Source organism: Aspergillus aculeatinus (genome assembly GCF_003184765.1).
Source record: "Aspergillus aculeatinus CBS 121060 unplaced genomic scaffold BO66scaffold_16, whole genome shotgun sequence".
Taxonomy (NCBI): Eukaryota; Fungi; Ascomycota; class Eurotiomycetes; order Eurotiales; family Aspergillaceae; genus Aspergillus; species Aspergillus aculeatinus.
In genome coordinates this window covers 232,348-257,163 of record NW_020291485.1, presented here as the reverse complement: position 1 = coordinate 257,163, position 24,816 = coordinate 232,348, and the positions used below count along the sequence as shown (strand labels likewise).

At 54.6% G+C, this 24,816-nt stretch overlaps 8 protein-coding genes across 8 annotated transcripts; 5 read left to right on the top strand and 3 right to left on the bottom strand.

Moving 5' to 3' along the window:
* The first annotated feature begins 245 nt into the window (after nt 1–245).
* On the top strand, nt 246–2,050 carry BO66DRAFT_51803 (terpene synthase family protein). The gene is made up of 5 exons (XM_025653365.1): nt 246–421; nt 488–853; nt 927–958; nt 1,034–1,329; nt 1,414–2,050. The coding sequence occupies exons 2-5, from the start codon at nt 577–579 to the stop codon at nt 1,829–1,831; spliced, it is 1,023 nt and encodes a 340-aa protein (XP_025505366.1). The 5' UTR covers nt 246–421; nt 488–576; the 3' UTR covers nt 1,832–2,050.
* A 1-nt stretch (nt 2,051) lies between these two features.
* BO66DRAFT_51746 (short-chain dehydrogenase) lies at nt 2,052–3,382 on the top strand. The gene has a single exon (XM_025653364.1). It carries the CDS (start codon nt 2,201–2,203, stop codon nt 3,236–3,238), a length of 1,038 nt encoding a protein of 345 aa, XP_025505365.1. The 5' UTR covers nt 2,052–2,200; the 3' UTR covers nt 3,239–3,382.
* Nucleotides 3,383–4,675: 1,293 nt separating this feature from the next.
* Nucleotides 4,676–6,930, bottom strand: BO66DRAFT_400333 (uncharacterized protein; the record flags this gene model as incomplete). Its single annotated transcript, XM_025648714.1, has 7 exons — nt 4,676–4,760; nt 4,832–4,838; nt 4,887–5,193; nt 5,250–5,316; nt 5,644–5,690; nt 5,938–6,704; nt 6,792–6,930. 7 exons carry the CDS (start codon nt 6,928–6,930, stop codon nt 4,676–4,678), a joined length of 1,419 nt encoding a protein of 472 aa, XP_025505364.1.
* Nucleotides 6,931–8,335: 1,405 nt separating this feature from the next.
* Nucleotides 8,336–12,815, top strand: BO66DRAFT_346890 (C2 domain protein). The gene is made up of 5 exons (XM_025644598.1): nt 8,336–8,884; nt 8,945–8,980; nt 9,033–9,407; nt 9,467–10,954; nt 11,008–12,815. Exons 1-5 carry the CDS (start codon nt 8,573–8,575, stop codon nt 12,571–12,573), a joined length of 3,777 nt encoding a protein of 1,258 aa, XP_025505363.1. The 5' UTR covers nt 8,336–8,572; the 3' UTR covers nt 12,574–12,815.
* A 1,226-nt stretch (nt 12,816–14,041) lies between these two features.
* On the bottom strand, nt 14,042–15,863 carry BO66DRAFT_346889 (uncharacterized protein). The gene has a single exon (XM_025644597.1). It carries the CDS (start codon nt 15,517–15,519, stop codon nt 14,395–14,397), a length of 1,125 nt encoding a protein of 374 aa, XP_025505362.1. The 5' UTR covers nt 15,520–15,863; the 3' UTR covers nt 14,042–14,394.
* A 1,479-nt stretch (nt 15,864–17,342) lies between these two features.
* BO66DRAFT_410339 (putative DNA polymerase iota) lies at nt 17,343–19,309 on the top strand (the record flags this gene model as incomplete). Its single annotated transcript, XM_025649235.1, has 3 exons — nt 17,343–17,390; nt 17,481–17,768; nt 17,855–19,309. 3 exons carry the CDS (start codon nt 17,343–17,345, stop codon nt 19,307–19,309), a joined length of 1,791 nt encoding a protein of 596 aa, XP_025505361.1.
* Nucleotides 19,310–20,135: 826 nt separating this feature from the next.
* admB (ADAM family of metalloprotease ADM-B) lies at nt 20,136–23,007 on the top strand. The gene is made up of 2 exons (XM_025653363.1): nt 20,136–20,365; nt 20,421–23,007. The coding sequence occupies exons 1-2, from the start codon at nt 20,296–20,298 to the stop codon at nt 22,745–22,747; spliced, it is 2,397 nt and encodes a 798-aa protein (XP_025505360.1). The 5' UTR covers nt 20,136–20,295; the 3' UTR covers nt 22,748–23,007.
* Nucleotides 23,008–23,015: 8 nt separating this feature from the next.
* cdc31 (putative cell division control protein Cdc31) lies at nt 23,016–24,711 on the bottom strand. The gene is made up of 2 exons (XM_025644596.1): nt 24,103–24,711; nt 23,016–24,016 (listed from the first exon to the last, which is right to left on the bottom strand). Exons 1-2 carry the CDS (start codon nt 24,460–24,462, stop codon nt 23,495–23,497), a joined length of 882 nt encoding a protein of 293 aa, XP_025505359.1. The 5' UTR covers nt 24,463–24,711; the 3' UTR covers nt 23,016–23,494.
* Nucleotides 24,712–24,816: the final 105 nt, after the last annotated feature.

Genomic DNA, 24,816 nt, shown 5'->3' with positions numbered 1-24,816 from the left:
AACAGAGGTGGTACTGTACAGTATGTACTGTACAGTACTGTACGTTTTGCACAAGGCGTCCTCTCGTCCTCACCCGCTGTAAGCCTTGTGTAGCGCAACTACACGCAATCCAGCCCGGTTTTCCTGGATTGCAAAATACTGATGGCGTGCTCAGGTACCGGGGGCCGTGTACTGTCCTTACGGACATCAACTGCCGTGACTATGGCCTGACATCGTGACTGAAGGAGATGTTTGGACTATCCTACAACGACCGTGGACTTTTGTCTGATCGAGCAAGGTATCCGGCCCCCAGGGGAAAGGAGGGGGGTTGAGGCTCACACTGCTGCTGCTGGCCATCTGGTGAGAAGACGGAGGACATAAAACGGCAATTGCAGGGTATCCTTCCTTATTTCGGCCATGCGAAGGTCCTCTCTCTGTGAGTGTATGTCTTTGCCTATCATTACTATTCACATTGACCAATTTCTCCCCTCTTATAGTATAGATATAGAAGCAGGGACTGCCCCTCAGCCTACCTCTCACACAACAAGCCCCACAAACTCCTTTTTTTTTTTTTGGTTTCTTTGTGTCTCGTCCAGGATGAAGTATCAGTTTTCATACTTAGAGGAGCCCAATACCTACGACGACCGTGGGTTGGCGAACGGAATCCCCTTGCGCGTGCACCGGGATGGGTACCGAGAGACCAAAGGCGCGCTGCGGGCTCAGGCCGACTGGAACCGGCTCGTCGGGCCCATTGACCGCTACCACGGCGGACTGGGCCCCCGGTACAGCTTCATGCAGGTGACCGTCCCCGAGTGTCTGCCGGAGCGTCTCGAGGTCATCTCCTATGCTAATGAGTTTGCTTTCCTCTACGATGGTAAGCTCCCTCCCGCATTCCTGCCTCCGTCTCGCTTTTACACGATTCGCATACTGATAGCAGTCGTGATCAGATGAAATGGAGAAGCTGATCGACCATGACCGCGTATGTCCACCGGATCCCCCACGCAGTGCAGAGCAGAGAGGCGAGAGAGACTAAAGAAGGCACGGCTCTCATCAGGATCCTACCCGATCGAATGAGATGGTCGATTCATTTGGTGTCGACCAAAGAGAGCAGCCATCCCCATCCTCCGCAACAGCATCCTCCTCCACCACAACCACAGAAACAACAGCCTCGCGAGCCAACGCGCTGCAGGCGCAGGTTTTTCAGGAGATGCTCACTATCGACAAGGCGCGGGCCGTCACCTCCATGAAGGCGTGGTCGACCTTCCTCCAGCTGGCGTCGCGCAGTCGCGTCCGTCCCGCCCAAACGCTGGCCGAGTACTTACCCATGCGGATTATCGATGCAGGGGAGCTGTAAGTTAAGCAGACCACCCCTTCATCTCTCTCTCTGTGTGTGTACGTATGTATGCAACTAACACCGGGGATAAAAACATGCAGGATCTGGTTCGGCACGTTGACCTTCGGGATGGGGCTGACGATCCCGGACGAGGAGCTGGAGGTCTGCATGAAGCTGGCCCGGCCGGGGTACGCGGCGATCAGCCTGACCAACGATCTCTTTTCGTGGAAGAAGGAGCGGGCGGACGCCGAGCTGGCGGGCGTGGATTATGTCTTCAACGCCGTGTGGGTCATCATGCAGGAGGGCGACGCCCATGGGAATCGCCGGTCCGAGGCGGCCGCCCTGGCGGTGTGTGAGGCCGAGATCCGGCGCTACATCGCCGAGTTCGATGGGATCGTCGAGGCAGCGCGCCGCCAGTTGCATCTGTCGCGCGACACGCTGGCATACCTGGAGGCGGTGCGTCACAGTCACGTGGGGAATTTGGTCTGGAGTATTTACTGTCCGCGGTACCAGGTATAGATCAATTTGGGGATAGGGATAGTCATATATCCGAGTGAATGTTATCTAATTGTGATGTGGAATGTTAATATTGGATGTCGGAAAGGGGACGGGGAGGTGAAAGCTTGAACGAACAAAGAATCATATGGTACTAAGGTAATCTCCGCTAATTTCCGTACTAGTAAGGGTACCACTAGTAGTTTACTGGGGGGAGGAAGTCAATAGTACATAAACCCTAGTCGCTCCCCCGTCGCTGAACCAAACTATCTACTTTAACACACTCTCTTTTTTACACACTGCATTACTGTCCTGGCCATCTCTTTCTTTATTTTATTCTCAAATCGCACCAAAGAGTACCATATCATATCTCATCAAAACAAGAAAAACAAGATGGGGGCCCAATTCTCGCAATTCTTCCCCCCACGCCCGACCTTCACCCTGGCCGACGTGCCCTCGCAGCAAGGAAAAATCATCATCGTGACCGGTGGTTCCTCAGGGATTGGATTGGAGCTCGTGAACATGCTATACAGCAAAGGAGCCACGGTTTACATAGCGGGCCGATCGGAATCCCAAGCCCAGGCCGCCATCGACCAAATCCAAGCTACGGCTACAACTACGACGAAAGGCCAATTGCACTACCTCCCGCTCCATCTCGACGATCTGACCACCATCAAATCCGCCGTCGAAACCTTTGCCGCCCGAGAGACCCGACTGGACCTGTTGATCAACAACGCCGGGGTCTCGCAGCCGCCGCTGGGCAGCGTTTCAGCCCAAGGGATCGAGCTCCAACTGGCGACCAACTGCCTGGGCCCGTTCCTCTTCACCCAGCTCCTCCTTCCGTACCTTAAGGCTGCTGCTGCTGCTGTTGCAAGCTCCGACTCCCCCTCGAGACCAATCGCCCCCCGCGTCGTCTGGACCAGCAGCCAAGTCGCCGAGCTCTCCGCGCCCCCCGAAGGCATCGTGCTCTCGGAGCTGCAGCACCCGCCGCGCGATGCCGTCCGGAACTACGTGACCTCCAAACTGGGCAACTGGTTCCTCAGCGTGGAGTTCGCGCGTCGCTACGGGAGCGGCGCGGCGTCGGCGTCGGCGTCGGCGTCGGCCTCGGCCTCCTCGCCGCTGGTCAGCGTCGCCCAGAACCCCGGGGCCGCCAACACAAACCTGCTCCGCAACGCGCGGTGGATGAAGCTGCTCTCGTGGCCGCTGCTGCACAAGCCGGCGCTGGCGGCGACCACGGTGCTGTACGCGGCGCTCGCCGAGGAGCTCGACCGCCCCGAGAACAACGGCGCGTATGTCATCCCCTGGGGCCGCATCCATCCGGGGGTGGCGCCGGGCTTGGCCCGGCATCTGGCGGCGGAGGAGGAGGGGGGCTCCGGGCGGGCGAGGGAGTTCTGGGAGTGGTGTGAGGAGCGGACGAGGGATTATCTGTGATGGGTGTCTGCCTGGGGTGGTTTGAGCAGATGTAGTTGCCCATTTATGGGGATTGAGTTTTCGGTGCTTCGATGCACTGGGATGAGGCTTAGGAGCGATTGATTTCGTCAGATCGGACTCCTGTTTTTGCTATAGCGCCTTTGCACGACCTTTTTACTTGCTTCCTGCTTAGAGCGAGATAGTCAGATGAATTCAGTTTATACTGGGATTCTGGCTTAGCTCACATAAACTTCCAGCGGGGTTTACATGTGCAGGACAATGCTGCAGCCCGAAGCTCTGCTTTTATACTATGATACTTGCCTGGAGGCTTGGCGCGGGCTTCTATTTTTTGAATCACAGAATGCTCTATTGTAAGCCACCAGCTCGGGATTGATATTCAGATCATGCGAACATAGTGAGTGGTGAGCGGTTGGGGGGGGGGGGGGGGGGGGAGGTAGTCTACTGTATCACAAATTCGATACTCATAACTCGCCAAGGGAACGACATATCCTTAACCATCTCAATCACGACTAGTCCATCAGTTCGTTAATTGAAAGCGCAGCTAGAGAATTGCCAGAGCCCTGAGTACATCTTGCAGTCGGAACCGAGAGCATGAGAGCAAATTCAAGGCCCGTGTTGGTAACTCACGCCTTACATTCCATAGCTGGGTTTATGTTGTATTTAGAATAAATTGGGTTAACTAGCTGCGCACGGTTTAAACACCCGGCCGGGCCCTTCGGAAGCGACCGGAGTTTTCCAGGTGCGTGTGCCCTGGGCACGGATCCGTGTGCTCCAGGCGCCAGGAATAAGATTCTCCCTCCACGGTTTCGCTCACATTTAAAGCGGCAGCACCGGTTTGATTTGGATAAACAATGGCAATGGCATTGAAGTTGGCATTTACGCCTTCCTTGAGTGTTGCCTTTAGTACTTCCTGCACCAGAGCAGTTCCACCCAGACCTTACACTTTTGACAGCCCTAGAACAATGAGGTGGGCAAATAATTGGAGGCAGGCTTGACAGCGTCTCCCTTCTGGCTCAATCGACTAACTACCTAGTAGACCACGCAGCAGTTGGGGTGTGGTCCTCGAAAAAGGTCAACTTCGTACAGTACCGTATACTTCTTTCTTCGTGGCCACGCTCTTAGATGCAGCACATTACTATTCCCAGTTGACTTATGCCACCTTATTATTTGGACAGTGAACAGTGAACAGTGAACAGTGCGGCAGAGCAAGCAGAGTCCACTGTTTATCAACTGTAGTGCTTGCTTCAGTATGAGCAGTGGGGCAGATACCTATGCATGCCCACCGGATACTATGTACTTAGTACTTAGTCTAATCAGCAACTGAAATGATCGCCACTCTCTTGGTTTCTAGCACGGACTCCCACAATGTTGATGAAAAGAGACAAGCCAAATCTGACAGAAACCCCCAAACCCTGCCACGCCACGTCAGAATCTCCCTCAACGAAAGGCCCGTTGCCCGCTGACGACCGTCCTGAGAAAGGACCCGCCTGCTTCAGCCAAGTCCCGGTCTATATCCAGCGTGCTAATCCGTAGGTAGCTCAGCCAAGTTCCGCTTCTCCTATGTAACTTCAGTTACCATCCGCTTCCGCTCACCATAGTACTATGAAAGTTGGTACCAGACTAAGTACGGAGCATGTCTTGACCTTACGATCATCTTGATACGCCCCCTCCTCGCGAATCCGCGACCGGCTGGGTAGGTTGTCTAGTCCGGTGGCTACGGCTGAAGTGTGAAAGGCACTGCACTGCGCTCGAGGCTTGGGCACCCCACCGGCCACCGGCCGGGTTGCTTTCGGTTGGTGGGCGGTCGGATCTGATTCAAGGCCTGAGGGCGGGGTTGGAGGTTGTGAGGGTGTGTGTGCTCGGAGGCCCGTAGCCAATGTGTGTTCCAGTTCCAATTGACGGAGCTGGCTGGATATCCCCGTGGGCGGGGCGGGAGGAGTGGGTTTGTGTGTGGGCTAGTTATAGTAGTCTAGGTAGTCTAGGGCTGTTCTAGGTAGTTTGACTGTCTTACGAGTATCTCCTGCCGTTGTTGAGTGCCTATCCACCATCCGTTGTCCACTGTCCACTGCCCAGGACTCCTGGGGTGGGTGTACAGTACTAGTCTGGGGGTTTCTAAGATTCAGATTGCAATGTGCATGCTCTAGTCTGCATGCAAATTGCAGTAAGGGGAGATGCACGTGGTCAGGTCTAAGGATTGGTTTGATGGGGGTCGGTGCAGGATCAATAAGTTCTGCGTTGGATTTGCCTGCGGGAAAGGGGGGGACCGAAGTTTAGATTAGATTACTTGGTTTTTGGTGGTGGACCGTTGGAGGTTCGGGTCCTGGAGATGTAATTGTATTACTCCGTACTCCTTTATACAGTGAGCCTGGTATGAGCACTAAGCAGCTAGTGTGGGTTACACTAACTCATCGGTAAGAAGGTAGTAGTGGGAGTAGCCACTCGCAAGACCGGTCTGTGGCAGTAGTAGTGCTCTCATATGGCTTATGGCTTCGATTCGACCAGGGTGCACGATACTCACGGTCCATTGAAGTCATCACACGCGTGTATACAGACAATCCACAATTCTAGTCATTCTAGCCTATATCCCAGGACGTCTTCTGCCACAAACAAGCAATTCAGACCAATCTCTCTCCATACCACCACGACGCCAGCCCAAATAAAAACACCACCAAGCTCCCGTCCCGCATCACATCCCGCACCAGCTGCACCCCCATCCCCAACCCGACCCCGCCCCCCTGCTCCCGCGACCGCAACAGCGCCCGCGCCCCTGTCAACACCACCTCCCCCGTCATGAACACCGTGAACGGATCCCGGGCCGTCGCCGGCGCCGGCGGCGCCCGCCCGTACACGCTCACGGCCGACCCCAGCACGAAGAGCAGGTACAGCCCCGCGACGGCGGCGAACACCAGATGAACCACCTTCCAGACCATGATCTCGCGCTTCTCCGCGTCCGTCTTCTTGCGCATGGCGTTGCCGATGAGGTTGGCCAGGAACGGCGGCAGGCCCAGGTTGGTGAGCAGGTCGGTGGACGACTCCTTGCCGTCGCCGAGGCCGAGGTCCGCCAGGTTGATGTTCTCGAGCGGGTTGCCGCTGCCGCCGCCGCCGGAGCTGGAGGCCATGAGGGAGTTGAGCAGCTTGAGCGTCGGGTCTTGCGCGTCGAGGCCGAGCAGGTCGCCGGCTGGGTTGGGGGCGGCAGCGCCGCCGGGCCCGCGGAGTTGCTGTTGTGGGTTGGGCGAGGGCGCCGGTTGGCGGAGCAGAGCACGGAAGAGTTCTTGTTGGGCTTGGAGGGTCTCGGGGTCGAGTTCGGGTTCCGCCTGGGAGTGGTCGGGGAAGGTGGGAGGGTTGGTTTGGGATTGGGCCGGGGTTGGAGCTGTGGTCGGAAAGACTGGCGCTGGTGGCGGCGGTGCTGTGTGTTGTGATAGGAATTCGGGTTGCGGGCTGGGCGATGGTGAGGGGACCTCATGGACTGGGAAGAGTCAGCTCAGCTATTTCCTTCGCCTGTGTGTTGATAACCATGGGTAGGGCGTGGCGGTGGTGGTAAACAGCTACATACCGCTGGCTGGGGGCCGTCCACTCAAGTTGGTGATCTTCTCGAGACGAGCTGCACCTCCTTCCTTGATCTTGGCTTCGCGACGCTCACGGCGCAGGCGAGCAGCTCGCTGAGCCGGGGACTCCTCGGCTGCAGAGGACATTTTGAGACGGGCTGAAACACCGCAAATAGGAGGAGGAGGTGTGGTGGTGGTGGTGGTGGTGGTGGTGGTGGTGGTGATGATGGTTGTTGTTTTTGTGGGTGATGGATCGTTGAGCGTTTGCTATTCGGTTTGGCCGTTTTTCCGTTTGACTCAGTGAGGATGTGTCAGATTGTCTTAGTTCTCGTACACAGTCGTAGTAGTCCTGGCACACTGGGGTAGGAATGTAGACCCAAGAGCGAGTCGAGACTGGCGTATACCAAATCGTTGGTTGAAGTTGAATGATGATGGAAGCCGAGAGGTCACGTCGGCGCCGCAGAAGCGGCAGTCTCATTGGCGGGCGGTGGAGCCCGTCTCACTCGGCCGCCTTCCCCGGTCTCGACCAACAATACAAAGAACTGGCCTGCAGGCGTTGATGAGCATTAACCTGACATAGACATGTTCTATGGATGGGTTCGAAGCCGCAGAGAATCTGGAGCCATGGCCAAGAGCTTGTCAAGGGCCAAAGCAAAAAAACATGAAGACCACGGCATATTAGTACTATCCTACTTGTCGCGCGGAGATGCATCAGCGTCGGCTCAGCTCTTCTCGACAATATCTACAAGGCATGACCATATCTGTAAGGCTTAGATCGCGCAAGTGCTAAATGATCCGAAACTGCCATAATGATAACCGCTTTCTACACTGATACTGGAAATCAGCATGCAACCACCCGTTGACTGTGGCACTCGCATGTAGACGCACTCATCCTTGCACTAGACTCACAACACTCCATGATCCAAATGCCAGGCAAAATCAAGCCACCAATCCGTGCATGCAATGGGTCGACAGAGATGGTGGAAATGATGTTGATCCGATGTCAGCACAGAGAGAGCGAGCGGGAAGTGACATCATGTTGTCTGGTTGTCTGTCCGGGACATTAAGGGACGCACGAGCAGAGGCATCCTTGTTGATTTCCTATCGTCTCTCAATGCTCTATACCTATATTCTAGAGCCAGTATCCGAATATAGCAGCGCATTAGACCTCAGTGCGCTCTCAATCTCGTAGTACAATGAGTTCTTATCAACTCACCCTCAATGGTTCTCTACTACTCGACCGGAGGCAGTCCGCTCTCGCGCCAAGGCCAGCCTTCCGCCGAGAGCCATGACGGAGCAAGAGAGACAGACACTTCCAGGTAAACAACAACCAAGGTAGAAGAGAGCTGTCAATCACTACCACCACCAGTCACCACAGTGAATGGAGACTGATCTGGACCCCCCCGGGAAGGTGGGCACTGCAGTAAGGCTGGCCTTCCCCAAAATATCCAGCATATGCCCGGACGCGTCGCCCATCGATTGGCTGATCGGCCTTGGCTGCTTCTCTCCACTATGACGTAGTGCAGCACGAAGGTGACTTCACCTCTTCACCTCTTCACCACCGTCGATTGCTACTCTTCGTTGAATTTACCTTGGTTTCTCTTCCTCATTGCATTTCGACACTATATCCTCTACTCTAGGTTCAATCACCCACAGGTCCTAGCTGGAATAAGCTAGGGGATGATAGCCTGGAACCACCCTCCTCTTATCTCATCCACAATTCCTGATTGATCCGCGCTTCCATACGAACTTATAGAGCACACAAAGAGCAAAATCAAGACACGCGACCATGGCCCAGGCTACCAGCGGGAGGGAATCTCCCAAAACCCATCGCATGGGAGAACACTGGAGCGGGGGCAACCCGGTCCCGACCATCAGCCATTTCATGGACCGTCTGGAGCATGACAAGCAGGAACGCAAGGCTCATGAAGAGACCCTGGCGGCCAGGAAGCGGGAGCGCGAGGCCCAGAACCAGGAGATGCCTCACAAGCCCCGGGAGACCACCGGAAAGACGCGCATGGTCACTGATCCTACCACGGGCAAGGAAATCGAGGTGGAAGACTTGGATGAAGACTCAATGGATGCGGTGAAAGATCCCAAGGTATGCCTCCCTTGCACGCCTAGCAATGACGAGGAAATGTTTCTCTAACTTCTGTGACAGCTCGTAGTCCCTAATGCCAACCTCGGAAAACCAACGGTGAGTTACACTCCAATTGCAGCGGAGGATGCAAATACTGATACCAGTGCAGGAGGTCAAAACCGCCCCAGACCAGAGCCTTTCACAATACAAAGAGAACCAGGATATCACCGCACCGCCAGATCCCATCGCAGAGGGCACCACCTCCGATGTCCCTATCCATGGCGAGAAAACCAACGTTCTGTTCCACCCCACCCCTACGGTCACCTATAAGCCGATGTTCGATCAGCTGGAACGACGAGGAATTGGACTATGTCTGGGTATAGTGGCGGGTATTGTCTTCCTGGGTCGGATCTTCAATGGATCGCTGTGGGGTCTACTTCCCCTCAGTTTCTGCATCGCGAGCGGTGTGTGGCTGTGGGTGCAGGAGGTGATTCGCAGTGGTCGGGAAATGGAATGGAGCAGTGAGCAGATCCGGGGCCAAATGGTACGAGAACCTGCGCATCGGTATAGTGCCAAGTGGGAATACTGACTTGAGAGGACCAGGCGACCGCCAACCTTCTTCCGGAATCCGTTGAATGGCTGAACTCGTTCCTTGGGGTGTTCTGGGGTTTGATCAATCCCGAAATGCTATCTCCCGTCGCCGACACTATCGAAGACATTATGCAAGCTTCAGCGCCGGGGGTGGTCGAGAATGTCCGCATCGCAGAGATTGACCAGGGCAACAACCCGATTCGGATTTTGAGTCTTCGCGCACTGCCCGATGATCATGTGAAGCAGCTCAAGGAACAGGTGCACGAGGAGAATGTAAAGAACAAAGACCCTCAGGAAGCTGCCGCCGCAGAGGAAGGCGGCGACTATTACAATATCGAAGCATCCTTTGCCTACCATGCCAAGCCAAGTGGTCAGACTACTTCGTCTAAAGCGCGCAACATGCACATGCAGATTGTGTTCTACCTCGGAGTCAAAGGCCTCTTTGGAGTGCCGTTCCCTGTCTTTGTGGAATTGACTGAGTTGGTGGGCACTGTGCGTGCAAGATTTCAGATGATGCCAGAGGCTCCTTTTGTGAAGGACGTGACGTTCAGCTTGGTTGGCCTCCCACACGTCAAGGCTGGATGTATGCCAATGGTCAAAGGAGGAGTGAACATTCTCAACCTGCCCTTGATCTCCAACTTTGTCAACTATGCCATTGCCACAGCCGCCGGTCTGTTTGCAGCCCCCAAGTCTATGACCATGGATCTTAGCATGCTGCTCAAGGGTGACGATATCGTGAAGGAGACGCAGGCCTTGGGTGTCATGTGGGTGCGCATCCACCGCGCAATTGGTCTGAGCAAGCAGGATCGACGTGGCAGCTACGGCGGTGGCAGCGACCCTTATATCAACCTTTCTTTTTCGAAGTATGGCAAGCCCATGTACTGCACTCGTGTGATCACGGACGATCTGAACCCAGTCTGGGAGGAAACTGCCGCCTTGCTGGTAACTCCTGAGCTTATCAAGGCGGATGAAAGTCTGAGCGTTGAACTCTGGGACTCGGACCGCACGACTGCCGATGACATCGTCGGCAAGGTGGAACTTCCGATTCGGAAGATGATCCAGCATCCTGGCAAGATGTATGCGCAGGTTTCCAAGCTACAGGGTCTGAACGAAGGCAGCGAGATGCCGGGAGAGCTGCACTGGGAAGTGGGCTTTTTCGGCAAACCGAAACTCAGGGCTGAGCTGCGCACCGACGGCAAGAAGAAGGACCTTCCCGAGCAATTCAGAGATGTTCAAGAATTCCAGGACGAGAAGGGCGTCATTAGCAGCGAGGAGGAGGACGCCATCACTCACACTCCGCCTGATCCGTTGTGGCCCAGCGGTATCATTAGCATTATCGTCCATCAGATCGTCAACCTGGAAATCAACAATGTCAAGGGTAGCGAGGGTAACCGCAAGGGTCGCGAGTACGAGCCAGCCAAACCGTATGGCGACAACACCGAGGAAGAGGGCAGTCACCTGCCTACGAGCTATTGCAAGATTATTCTGAACGATGAGTTGGTATGTTTATAACATCTGAAAGCCGCCATAGGCACAGTACTAAGAAGCTCCAGATCTACCGCACGCGCGCCAAAGCCTTGAGCTCCAAGCCCATTTTCAACGCCGGAACCGAGCGCTTCATTCGTGATTGGCGATCCGCATTTGTGACCGTCGGTGTGCGCGACCAGCGTTACCGCCAGCACGATCCCATCCTGGGCGTCGTGCCTCTTAAGATCTCCGACCTCCTGCAAACCAGCTCGCAAGTGACTAGATGGTACCCTCTCGATGGCGGGATCGGATTCGGACGCATCCGCATCTCCATTCTGTTCCGCTCCGTCGAGACTCGCCTTCCCCCTCAAATGCTAGGCTGGGACGTGGGCACCTTCGAGTTCGTCTCCGAGAAGCTCACCACTGTGAACTTCAATCAACGCTGCAAGATCAAGCTTCGCACCGGTGGCAGCAGCGGCAAGATCACCAAGCACGTTTGCTCCGTTGACGAAAACAACAACCTCAGCTTCGACCTTTCGGATGAGAACTTCCGCCGCAGCCTCCGTCTTCCCGTCAAGCATCGCTACCGCTCTCCCGTAGTCTTCGAATTCCACGCCCAAAAGAAGCATCACGCTACCGGATACGCCGTCTTCTGGCTGCAGCACCTGGTGGACAACGAAAACACGGAGATCGACATCCCCATCTGGTCGACCAAGAACGGCAAGCGGCTCACACAGAACTACATCACCGAGCAAAATTGGGAGGCGAAGAAGTCGCCCGGGCTGGAAGACCTTCATGAGATCGGCCGCCTGCGCTTCACCGGCCGCTTCACGCCGGGCATTGACGATTCGCACGAGCGGTTCGTGGTCGACAGCAACTCGCGCGAGACCTTCGAGACATGGGAAGCGTGCATTGCCGAGGGGGTGCGCTCGCCGCACATCTCCGCCTCGGTGCCCGAAGAAGTGGAAGATTTGCACGAGCAGTCCCTCCTGGACGGCCGCGACATCCTCAAGCACGCGGACCCCCGGGAGCGCAAGCGCTGGCTCGACAAGCAAGGGTACGACTGGAGCGGCGCCTTCGGCCAGGACCCCAGTGCCTACCTCAACGAGCACGGCAAACAGGTCGCTGAACCGGGCCGAGAGACCCCGCCGCACAATCCGCACAACCCCCCGCGCGTCGAGGCGACAGCCTACGGGACCATGCACGCGGAGGAGAATACCGAGACTCACCCAGGCAGTTCCTCTTCCTCTGAGAGCGAATCCGACGACGAGAGGGACCACGAGATCAACAACTCCCTGCAACCGCAACAGCAGCAACGCGCTCTGGGCAACAGCAGCAGTACTGCCAACAACAACGACGACGACTTCGACGTCAACAACAACCTCCGTCGTTCGTCCGACAACTATACCAACACCACCGCGACGGCCAGCACGAGCAGCGGGCCCAGTCGCTCCAGCACCAACGAGGTCCTCCGAAAGGCGGAGCAGCGCAGCGAACAGCGCCAGCAGCGGGGGATGATGCAGTGGCGCCCCGTCCGCAACGCGGTGTTCGCGCGCGACGAGACCAAGTATGCTTTACGGAAAATGAAGATGAAGTTCACGGGGGATTTATCGGGTCGGGAGCCGGACATTGAGACCGAGACGGGTAATTGATGGGTTGTACTGTACAATCTCTACTTGCTTCTTTTGCGTTGACCATTTACTTGTGCACGTATAGTATGGAGTTAAGGGATGGGTATTAATCAATGAGGGCACGACTATGGTTATAACTTGAAGGCATACGCAGTGTAGATAATAGCCAGGCTCTATGTATTTGGTGATTAGTAGGGTAGATAAATCCCTCACTAAGCATCTATATACAGTATGTACCTAGTTGGTAGCCAAGCAGAACCACCTCCGCCTATCTACCGATCAACCTTCATGCAAATGAAACCCTAACTCGAAGTACTCTTCTTTGCTGTAGGTACATGCAAACCTAAGATCCCACAGAACAGTTCTATTAATACATCCAACCCCCAATGGTGATAGCACCTCCCCACCCCCTTACCTTACAGCACCCACCACCGGAACTCTACCATACCGCTACAGAGTACGTAGCTTTGTTCCCAACAACAGAACACCAACGTTGAGAGCCCCCAACCCCCGAATCTCAAAGTCTGTCATATCCGAAGAACGGACTATTGAACCTTCATCTCATCACCCCGTCCCGCCGCTCTGGGGCTCGGTGGGTCGTGCCACTTCCCTCAGGGAAGTCCTATAACTTAACTAGGTTATCGGTGGTCATACCGGGGTATACAGGAGATATGTATGCTAGTTATTTATAGAGAATCCCATGGACACAGTACAGCGAGTACTCGGTGAACCACACTACTTATCGGCGGGAGCATCAATCTCGAATGTGCAGGCAACAACACAACACAACACTTTACATACACAGTGCAAGTCCACATACACCTACGTTACAGTTTGCTGGAGGAGGGAGGGAGTGAATGTACAGGCATACTGAAAAGAAGAGAGACACCCCAACACAGTCATCGCATTGGTGGATACGCGCACTGCCCTTTCCCTTTAGTCTAGCTGTGTCACGCAAAGACCAAGTTTCTTTTCAGCCTGCACTGCACTGCACTTGGGATCCATGCAGACATACAAACAACGGCGTGTTGGATGGGGAGTGGGAGTGGGTTGGGTTGGGTTGGGTTCCCACCAGCAGTTGAGTGAGTTGAGTGCAGTACAGTACAGTACAGTACGCTCCGCTCGTGATCCAGAAAAAAGAAGTTTCGATAGTAAGAGCCGCACGCAGCAAGGGCTTTTCTACGACATAGGACCGGTCTTGTTGCTGGCCAAGAAACCAAAGACTAAAAAGAAAAGGTGCTGCCTGCGGGAGGGCGTCATTGGCACCTACCGGTACTTGCCCGGCATGCGAAATCTATATTTATACAAGCGACGGGTCGCATTTCTTTCGACCACCACGGAGTAGGTGGTGGTGGTGGTGGTGGCTTCCACTTTGTGTTGCTATATTAAATTGTGGACTTGGCTGTCATGCCGTCCGTTACTTGTGGTTGAAGAAAGGGAGCGTTGGGAAAGATAATATACAATTACTCGGTACAGTAGTAAGAAGAATGGGTGCGATTTTAATTAATCCTGCACAGTGATTTGCCATGCATGCATGCATGCATGTGCGGATATTGGTTTGTATGTATTAGAAATATAAAATAAGAAAAGGAATTATATACATAGAAAGTATGATATAAAAGGGGGGCGGTCTGGGGGTTCTGGTGATGACATCATCGCACCACCGCCTTGGAAATGTCTTAGACAATCCAGGAAGATAACGTGTCCACGGACAAAAGTTAAAGAAAAATGAGCCGGGAAGGGCCGGATCCGGAATGAATGAAATTTCAGAAAGTCGTCTGCCGTCTATATGCATGAGTTCGTGATTGGAAGCGCAAGTCATCATGGTTGGTTGTAGGGGTGTTATCGTGAGAGGTCGGTAGCAGGGCGTTGTGGTTCGTGAGTCGTGATCTTCATGGACTCGTCGGTTCCTTCCAGCTCAAATGCGACAGACGAACTGGGACTGGATTGCGCGTGCGAGGGAGTCGCACTCAACAACGGGGATGATTCCGTCGATGATGGTCGGGAGCCCCGGTCGGATGGGCTGGAGTCGGATCCCGAGGACGATGCTGTTGCCCCGGGTGCTGCCGCCTGCTCTTCCGGGATGGGAGGCGGCAGGAGACTGTCCCGATTCTCCAACGGCCCTAACGTCCAGCGCCATTCGCAGCGCCGCTTGGCGCGTTTGCGCACCGGCGTCTGTGGTGTCATGTCCCCCAGCTTCTCTCGCAAGGCGACCGCGCGGACCTGCCGTTCGGCCTTTTGGTGCTTTCGCTTCTTCCGTTCCACGGGCGACAGGAGGTTGGGTTTGAAGGTGGGTTGGGGTTCGTCGTCAGAGGTGTTTGTGTCGGATGATGAAGATAATGATGATGAGTTGTTGGCGGCGGAATCGGAATCCTCGCTGGGTGTGCTTGCGCTGGTGCTTGGTTTCGAGCGCTCTTCCTCCACGTCGTGGAGGTCCGAGTGGCGCGCAGTGTAATGGACATTTTGGATTTCTTCCTCCAACGGGTAGCGGTAGCTGACTTGCTTCTTGGCCGGGAAGAACACCCGCCTCGTGGCGGGAGCGCCGGTCGTCCCGTTGGTAGCCACCGAGGTGGACCGGCGACGGCAGCTGGGCTCGAGCGGGGAGTTGCGCAGGATGCTGCGCACCCCCATGGGTAGTTGGTATGGGTTGTGGGTGGTGTAGGGTGATGAGGGCTTGCTGAACCGGTGACTGGGGAACTTTGAGGAGGGGGAGGCCGTGGCGGAGACGGGCGCAGTCACGTCGTAGGCATTCTTGAAGGTATTCCGGACGGTGGGGGATGCGGTCGAGCCGGCAACCAGTGAGAGCGACAGGCCCGTGGAGGAAGTGCCGAAAGTCAAGGGTAGGGATGATGTTTGAAGGGTGAGTTTGGGTCGGGAGGCGATCGTCGACCGGGTGTTGGTCGTTGGGGCCAAACTGCAGGCCATGTTGGAGGAAGGCTGTTGCGGGGTCATGGAGGTGGCGAGCATGGTCGACAAGGGCCCCTCTGCGATACAAGAGCAGAAGTTGCAGATGAGAGGATGGAGATCTGGTTCATGTAAGATGAGGTTGAAGAAGAAAGAGGGAAAGGATGGTTAAGAGGAAGAAGAAAATGGGTGAGAAGAAGAAGAAGAAGAAGAGGAGTGCGACGTCGCCCCGCAAGTGGATGGATGGATGGATGGATGAGCGGCGCTGCAGACCGACTTCCACTGGGCTGTGATACTGAGTGGGGATGGGCTAGATGCAGGGTGGGATTAGATAGATATTATTATCCTTATGTGTGTTATTGTGAGTAGTCTTGTTATTTGTTCTGGATCCAGATTCTTGTATTTAGCGTAGACATATGAGAGATACCAGATCCATCCTAATTTACAGGAATAATGATGTGACGGAAAAGAAGAGGCAAAATCGCCAGTCAGTCAGTCAGTCAGTCAGTCAGTCAAGTGCAAGTGCAAGTGCAAGTGGACACTGGACTGTGGACACTGAACTACTGGTGGTGGGCGCTTGGACGGGCCCTATTTTAAGAACACCGGCGATCAAGCAGTACGTGCTCGTCATGATATGATGGATCTGTTGATCCCCCATACTGATTCGGTCTTGTCACCCTGGAATGGACATTAGACAACAGTCATAGTCAATTACTAAATACTCAGTAGACTGAGTAGAATATTCGATTGAAACCCAACGACGAGTTTCATCATCTTCACCATCTAAAATCCTTCTGCTGGTGTTGTGTCTTGGATGACAACAGAGAACCGAAAACGAGTCAGACCCAAAGATGGAGTGGCGGCGATGATGGCAAAGGATTAGCCGCTGTGGAAATTAAAATCACAGTCCAGACGCAGCCAGAGCAGAGCCGTCCCCGTCGTATCGGCCTATCAGCAACAGCTATCGTGCCATCGAGGAGTCTAAATATAGTCAATCCCACGCCAACCCAACTAGTTTTTTCCTTTCTTTTTTTTTTACCTGATATTTTTTTTCTTCTTTCTTTTTTTCCACAGGCCCATCCAGTCCATTCCGGGCCCAGTCGGGCGTGTAGACGACACGCGGCGGGCTCACTTTGAGGGTGGAGACCGGGCGATAGCGGCGTGGATAGAGAGACAAAAACGAGAGTCCAAGCGACTCCGACTCTGGTTCCTGTCACTTGGGTATGTTGGAACGGTTCTTGGCGACTCTTAGCGACTTCTGGTCCCGACCAGAATGCGGAGAGAGGATGGATGGAATACGCAAGTGATGAATGGATTGTGCAGTGACTAACTTACCTACGGACTGTAAGTTAGTGTCTTCTTTCAACCTGCAGCCTTTCCTTGGCTGGACTTAGCTAAGCGGCTTCGGCCGAATGCAGATTAGTCTGTGGGGAAGTCCCAAAAAGGATTAGTGCTGCTGTCACGGGAGAAGAACCAGCTGAGTCAGCCAGGGTCCACCGCGCACCAGCCACCCCTCATCTGCCAGCCACGCCCCCAGCCTCCCTCTTCCGTCTCCACCCAATCAGACCATCCCTCGCCGTACTGTCAGCCTTGGAAGTTTGTCAAGTTTCATTATTAGGGAGGCATTGTGCCAGGTGTGATATCAACTACTCCATTGTGCCTGTGTCTCCATCATTCCTTCATTGCATCCTGCTGTTTATTCTTAGGAACCGGATTTGCTGCACTGGCCTATCAGCGAATGGAGTGTCCTCCACCACGCTACTGGAAGGCTGCAGCACACTAGGTATTAATCGAGCGCATGGTTGGCCGGCAGTGCTGCCTGCCCTCAATCTTGTTCACTGCGCTTCGAACTCTCAGTTTTCAAGACCGTTAATCTGGGTTAGCCCATGGCCACAGCTCCATCCAGAGACGATCGTCGAATCATCTTGCACTTTGTCAGTTGACCCTACGTCCATGCCCGGGCTTCCTCCGGCTCCGTAGGATTGTAGACCTCGACGACCGACTAACCTCATCTCGCATGGCAGGATTATGACTGCTTCTACGCTGCCGTCTTTGAGGTAGAGCAGCCGGTGCTGAAGTCACTGCCGTTGGCAGTGCAGCAGAAACAGATTGTGGTAACCTGTAATTACGAAGCCCGACGGAGGGGGCTACGCAAGCTCCAACTGATCAGGGAGGCCAAACAGATCTGCCCGGACGTCGTCATTGTTCTGGGCGAGGACCTGACCCGCTTTCGCGATGCCTCCAAGCGGCTTTTCCTCTATCTGCGATCGTTCGTCTGGGGGGACAAGGTCGAACGGCTAGGCTTCGATGAGGTATGTTGGCCGGACCTCCACAGGTTCATGCACTATCTTTAGTACCACGGGCTGGGCCCCTGGTAGCACCTCTAACCTGGTCATAGGTGTTCATGGACGTGACCGAGATGATCGATTACAACGTTGACCTGCTCAACCGCCATGACCTGGAACACTCGTTCTTCCATCTTGACCGGCAGGAACCCACAGTGGGTTTCTCCTACAATGCCACCCAAGTGCACGGGCCCACTTACCCTGCGGATCTGAATTTAATGGCTGTAAGTCTAAGCTCGAACGGGGAGATTTCAGGGCTCTACACGCGGCTGCTCGTGGCCTCGCACTTGGCAGGCTTCCTGCGAGGCCAACTCGAGTTCCACATGGGTTACACGGCCACCGTGGGGATCTCAACCTCCAAATTGCTAGCCAAGCTGGTAGGCAACACACATAAACCGAACAACCAGACCACCCTTCTTCCGCCGTACGACGCGAAATCAGGCGCACTGGAGAGTAATGTGGTGACCTTTCTTGATGGACATGAGATCCGGAAGATTCCTGGGTTGGGCTCCAAGCTGACTCGGAAAATCACCGCTTACCTTACCAAAGCTGGCGCACAGGCCAGCTCAGCCACCCCCCCTCTGGCGGATGAGCCAAAGACTGTTCGCGATGTGCGACTGTATTCCAGTATGGGACCAGCCCTGCTGGACCGTATACTCGGCGGACCAGGTGCACCCCGGGATATTGGTGCGCGGGTCTGGGGCTTGCTAAATGGCGTTGACTCTGCGCCGGTTATTCCGGCGGGCGACGTGCCCACTCAGATCAGTATCGAGGATACTTATGGGCGTCTGGATACTCTGGAAGACGTTCGGAAGAAATTGGCCTCTTTGACGGCTAGTCTTCTCCGTCGCATGCGGACTGACCTGACGGAGCAGGACCTTGAGGTAGATGCAGGGCCGGATCAACTTGTCCACAGCTTGGAACCCGTGGAGAAGTCCTCGACCCGATGGCTGGCTCGTCCTCGGACACTGCGACTGTCTACGCGACTTCGGAACTCGGGTACGGAGGGTGTGCGACCGGCTCATCGGACCTCGCGCTCTGAGCCGCTCCCTGCATATGTGTTTGCTCTGGATGAAACTATCGATGCTCTGGCAGAGCGCTTGGTGCATGATTCCCTGCTATCCATGTTTCGCAAATTGCACCCGGAGAAATCTGGCTGGGACCTTCAATTGATGAATGTTGCGGTGACGAACATGGTTGAAGGAGCCGGCGATAGGAAGCAGAGCAGTGGACGCGACATTGGAAAGATGTTCCAGACTCAAAGAACAGGGACCAAAGAATTTCCTGACGCACAGTATGCGGACGTGCCCATCTCAGAGACAAAGGAAACCATTGCCGAGTTTCGTCCCGAGGCCAGTCATATTATAGATCATCCTGTGGGAGATGTGGCGTGGGAGGAAAGCGATGAGGAAGAGGGCATGCTCTGCATAGCCTGTGATATCTGTGGTGCCTCGATTCCTCATTTTGCGCGCGAGGCGCATGTTCTATATCACGCAGCTGCGGATTGATATCCCTTGGGTTTAAGCATAAGGAAGTGACTCATTGCCATGGAGACGATGTCATTATGTGTGTGCATTGATTCGTAGGTATGATTCAAACATTTTGTAAGCGTTTTTCTGTAACATTTGCAGTGACTGCAGATGATATCCCCAGCCAAGAGACATAGCAGGATGTCAATATCAGAGAAAGAGAAAAATGATAAGATATGAATGAAAGCATCAGTGCAGCCTCCGGCGCTTCCTCTGCAGACCGAGTCGAAAAAGAAGGGGGCCGGGCGGGGGCTTGGCATTGTCAACAAATCCATCTTCTTTCCGCCTGTCAATCTTCCATTCTTTCATTCTTTCAATTCTTCATCATTCCTCACCCTCTCTGTTTGTTGTTTTTTTCTGTTGACGTTCGTCAGGCCTGCTGCTGATGCTTGGAGGGCCTGAGGGATCTCTATCCGATCGGATCCGCCTCAGTCTCTTCACTATCCCATTCGTTTTTATTGTTGTTCCTCCTGCCATTTCCCCCGCCAAGGCTGCTGCGCCTCTGCGGGCCAAGAGAGAGACTCCCTCGGCTTCGGTGAAAGTGAGAGAAAAGACCCTGATCGTCTTTCTCCCGCCACAGGGTCTTGTAACAGACCATATCAGACCCTTATCCGTTCGTTGTGCACTGGCTGCATACGGCGTCATCTCTCCATTGTCTGCCAGCCAACCAAGCAAGAAATTGTGCTGTCGCTTCAATCACTTAATCAAAACCGATCCCTTGGCATAGATACAGGAGTGGATTTGAAACCCGCCCCCCGTCTTTAATAACGGGTCGCAGTGATCATCCAAACCATTGTCTCACGCTTGGCGGCTGCCTGATGTTTTGCTTAGAAAGACTCCGGGGGAATTAGATCTGACTTCTTCTCCTTACCGCTGCTGTCATCTGCTATTGTTTTTGCAAATCACTCGTTTACATTCCACTTTCCGCTCGTTCTGCTGGCCGTGAAGTCCAGTCGTTGGCGGCCATGAGGGTCTTCTCTTACTCCCTCCCGTTGATTGCAAGCGCAATATCCCTTTTTGCTTGCGAAGTGCAAGGTTGGTTCTATTTCCCCTGGAGATTTGTGTCAATTTAACTCAATTGTCAACGCAGCCCGGTCGCAGTCACCCAACACCATTCAGCACATCTCGACATTAGACCACCCGACGATCCAGACGCCCTCGCATCAGGTTGATCATCTGACACACTTCGACATCACCTTCAACCTCCGTGACAAGAATCAACGAGTCAAGCTCGAACTAGAGCCGAATCATGACATTCTGGCGGACGATGCATATGTACAATACCTCGATGCCGATGGGAATGTTCGACGAGCGGAACCCATCTCTCGCCAAGATCACAAAGTCTTCAAGGGAAGGAGTCTAATCGGTCGGGGTCAGGGCATGTGGGATCCAGTCGGATCGGCTAGAGTCTATCTCAAGCATGACGGTGACCAGCCCCTTTTCGAAGGCGTATTCAGTGTGCATGGGGACAACCACCACGTGGAGTTGAAGTCGACCTACCTACAGAAGAAACGCAAGCAGGATGCCGATATTGTCGACACCAAGGGCGAATACATGGTCGTCTACCGCGACTCGGATATGTATCGCGTCCACACAGAGCTAAAGCGATCGGTGCTGGGATCAACATCATGTCAAGCTGATCAGTTGGACTTCAATGTCGATCCAAATCACCCGGTTCTTTCATCCTATCAAATGGATGTGGATTCAGATCGTTGGGGAGTCATGTCGATGAATTCCTTGTTCGGATTGAGCAAGCGGCAGTCGGATACCGGCAGCGTCTCTGGAAACTCAGGGACCGTGAATTTGGCGTCGACCATAGGTGACACTTCGGGCTGCCCCAACACAAAACAAGTGGCCTTGATCGGAGTTGCTACGGACTGCTCATTCACAGGCTCCTTCAAGAATGAGACTGCAGCGAAGCAATGGGTGATTAGCACAGTCAACAGTGCTTCCAGCGTTTATGAGAAGTCTTTCAATGTCTCGATTGGCCTGCGGAATTTGACTATCTCGGAGAGTTCTTGCCCTGAGAACCCACCCGCGGCTACTGCATGGAACATGCCCTGTTCGAGCGGTAACCTCACCTCCCGTTTGAATCTGTTCTCCGAGTGGCGCGGCCAGCATAGTGACTCCAACGCGTATTGGACTCTCTTCAGTGACTGTCCGACCGGCAGCGAAGTCGGCGTGTCTTGGTTGGGACAGCTGTGCAATGCGGATGTGACTACTAGCGGCGACAACTCCGTCAGTGGTGCCAATGTCGTCGTCCGCTCCTCTGGCGGCGGTTGGCAAATTTTCGCCCATGAGACCGGCCACACATTCGGTGCGGTGCATGACTGCGATTCTGACACATGTTCGCAAAATCTCGAGTCCTCATCGCAATGCTGCCCGTTGACATCCAAGACATGTGATGCCAGCGGCAAGTATATCATGAACCCCACGACGGGGACTGACATTAGCTCGTTTTCAGAGTGCACGATCGGGAATATCTGCTCTGCAATTGGCCGTAACAGTGTCAAGTCGAGCTGTCTCTCGGCGAACCGCGGCGTCACCACCTATACAGGTAGTCAGTGCGGGAACGGAATTGTCGAGGCAGGCGAGGACTGTGATTGCGGTGGTGAAGCTGGCTGCGGCGACAACAAGTGCTGCAATCCCACTACATGCAAGTTTACGTCGGGATCCGTATGTGATGATTCTAACGACAGCTGCTGCTCGTCATGCCAATATGCTTCTGCGGGCACGGTTTGCCGGGCCAGCCGGAGCGAATGTGACTTGGCCGAGACATGCAGCGGCAACTCCAGCTCATGTCCTTCGGACTCGTACAAAGATGATGGCACCAGTTGTGGGAGTAGCGGATCTGGCCTGAAGTGTGCCAGTGGCCAATGCACCAGCCGCGACTATCAATGCCGCAGTGTGATGGGCAGCGTCCTACACGAGAACAACACGTACGCTTGCTCGGCATATAGCTCTTCGTGCGAGCTGATCTGCAGCTCCAACTCAATCTCATTCGGTGGTCAGTGCGTGGGATTCAACCAGAATTTCCTGGATGGAACTCCTTGTGGTAGTGGCGGCTACTGCAGCAACGGAGACTGCAAGGGACAAAATGTCAAATCGTGGATCAACGACCACAAAGCCATCGTAATTGGTGTCGCCTGTGCAGTGGGAGGCTTGTTGCTCCTTGGCCTGCTTTCCTGCTTGGTTCGTCGCTGTCGTCAACCACGCCCCATGGCTCGACCTGCGCCCCGACCTCCCTACGGGCCCTGGAACGGGCCTATGGCTCCGCCTCCGCCAATGAATCAATGGCCGAACAATGCCCCGGCTCAGGGATACCAGGGCTTGTCCTCGCCTCCGCCGCCGTATCCCGGACCTGGACCAGCCGGACCGCAATACCCGCAATATCCGCCCCAAGGGCGCTATGCATGATTTTGCTTTCTTTCTGCCACGCACGTAGAACGTGCATGTACACGAGCGCTGCATGATGAGCATTGTAGACTCATATTTGTGACACTTGCTTCTTTTCATATTGGGTTTGGGTGGTGTTCGGTGTCTGTCTTTGGTGTTTGTGTTTGTATGTGTGGCTATTTCATTTTCTATTGGGGGTGCATTTTATGTTCTGGGTATCATATTGTTTATTATTTTGACCGGCTTATCATCGTCATTGTACAGTCAGGCTCGTCAATAAATATGATTGCTTTATTATTCAGTTCGACTACCGGTTGCTGGCCGAACTTGTATGCCTTAGTAGGATGTAAGCTCAGTTCAACACGTTCATGCCGCTTGAGTTGGATATCTTTTGGACAACTAGCCAAGTGAAACAGCAATGAGAGTACAAGAGAAGTCGACAAACGAGGAAGATACAATCGGCGCCTGCCCAATGCCCAAAACGATAGTAAAAAGAAAATTTGAAAAAAAGACGTCAAGTAGCCTTTCAGCTCCGAGACCACATAACCAAACTATACAGGTGTATAGTTCCACCCACACCAACAACAACCAAGCGGTGACACAATCAGAAGTGCTCCCCTGAAGCCTGAACCCAAACCCATGATCCCAACAGGCAAGAAGCCTCACATGACCAACCAACCAACCTCTCGCCTCAAATATCCTAAACCTATCACTTCAACCCCCCCTTTACTTTAAGACTCACTCTCCCAGCCCCAAGAATTCGAGGGCTCACTGCCAACAAATACTCACAAACGCCTCCTTGGTGACACCGCCCACCCCCTCCAAATCAAACTCCTCGATCATCGCCCGCAGCTCCTCCTCCTCGAGCCCGGTCTCGCCCAGCTCCCGCGCCACGCGCCGCAGATCCTCCAGATCGATGTACCCCTTCCCCCCTTCGTCGAACAGCTCGAACGCCCGCAGGATCTCGTCGCGAGGATCCCGTTCCAGGATCTTGAGGGCGGTGACGGCCTGGAAGGCGCTGAGGGGCATGAGGAGGTTGGACGGGTGTTGGGGGTTGTTGTTGGTGGTGGTGGTGGATTTCTGGAGGGGTTGCGGGGGGTTCTGCGGGGTGGGGTGGTTTTGCGATTGGGCTTGGGCTTGTTGTTGCTGGACTTGGGGCCGGGGTACCCCGTAGGTCGTGAGTAAGGAGATGAGTTCTTGTTTCGGGAGGGAGAAGCCGAGTGCGCGGAAGGCGACGCGGAGTTCGTGGTAGTCCAGGTGGCGGTCGCGGTCGAGGTCGAAGAGCGTGAACTTTTTTTGGGGGGCGGGTGTTAGCATACGGGGTGGGTTTGTGATGGGTTTGGGATGGGTTTGGGCTTTGTGGGTACGGTACGTACAGCTTCATTGATCTCCTCACGCTGTTCCTCCGTTAATCGACTCAGCGGGTTCGTCGTGTCTTGGCCGTGGGCTTGCGAGTGCAGCGGCGGCGCCGGTGGCCCTCCGCTTTGCAGGTGGCTGTGCTGCGCGGCTGCGTGGCTCGCTTTGTTGCTGCTGCTGGGGTCGTTGCTGAAGTCCCCGGCTCCTCCTAGGCCTGCGCCGCCGGGGTTGGGAATGCCGCCGCCGCCGCTGGCGAGGCCGCGGTGGCGCGAGAATGAGGACGCGCTGAAGGGGAGGGCGTTGGCGGCGTTGAGGGACCGGTCGGGTAGTTTGCCGGCGGCGTAGGAGCGCGAGCCGAAGGGTTGGGTTGAGGAGGCCATTTTCTGGTGGTGGTGGTGGTGGTGTTGTTGTGAGGGACCCGGTGGGTGTGGTGGTTTGGTTTGGTTTGGTCGGGGTAGAGGGCGTGCGTTTAGGCGAGGTGGTTGAGCCTCATTGCCCGTGTCCGTGTGATTCTCGGGGGTTCGCAGTATTGTGTTACTTCTGTAGGGGTTGGGGTTTGGGTTTGGTTATTAGGATGTGCTGTGATGTGAGGGTGTTTAGGTGTTCAGGAGAATCAGGCCGCAAGAATGAATGAGAGTGTTGGAGGTGGTGGAGAAAACGCGCGGGCGATGGAGACGCGCAGCCAAGACGGGAACAAACATTAGCATTCAAGGTTAGATTGCCCAGTCGGTTGA

Coding starts and splice junctions, on each gene's coding strand:
- BO66DRAFT_51746 (XM_025653364.1), top strand. CDS start 2,201: ATGGGGGCCCAATTCTCGCAATTCTTCCCCCCACGCCCGACCTTCACC.
- cdc31 (XM_025644596.1), bottom strand. CDS start 24,462: ATGGCCTCCTCAACCCAACCCTTCGGCTCGCGCTCCTACGCCGCCGGC. Junction 24,017..24,102: donor GTGAGGAGATCAATGAAGCT/GTACGTACCGTA, acceptor CCCCAAAAAAAG/TTCACGCTCTTCGACCTCGA.
- admB (XM_025653363.1), top strand. CDS start 20,296: ATGAGGGTCTTCTCTTACTCCCTCCCGTTGATTGCAAGCGCAATATCC. Junction 20,366..20,420: donor TTTTGCTTGCGAAGTGCAAG/GTTGGTTCTATT, acceptor TTGTCAACGCAG/CCCGGTCGCAGTCACCCAAC.
- BO66DRAFT_346889 (XM_025644597.1), bottom strand. CDS start 15,519: ATGCTCGCCACCTCCATGACCCCGCAACAGCCTTCCTCCAACATGGCC.
- BO66DRAFT_346890 (XM_025644598.1), top strand. CDS start 8,573: ATGGCCCAGGCTACCAGCGGGAGGGAATCTCCCAAAACCCATCGCATG. Junction 9,408..9,466: donor AGCAGATCCGGGGCCAAATG/GTACGAGAACCT, acceptor TGAGAGGACCAG/GCGACCGCCAACCTTCTTCC. Junction 10,955..11,007: donor TTATTCTGAACGATGAGTTG/GTATGTTTATAA, acceptor AAGAAGCTCCAG/ATCTACCGCACGCGCGCCAA.
- BO66DRAFT_51803 (XM_025653365.1), top strand. CDS start 577: ATGAAGTATCAGTTTTCATACTTAGAGGAGCCCAATACCTACGACGAC. Junction 854..926: donor GTTTGCTTTCCTCTACGATG/GTAAGCTCCCTC, acceptor AGTCGTGATCAG/ATGAAATGGAGAAGCTGATC. Junction 959..1,033: donor AGCTGATCGACCATGACCGC/GTATGTCCACCG, acceptor GGCTCTCATCAG/GATCCTACCCGATCGAATGA.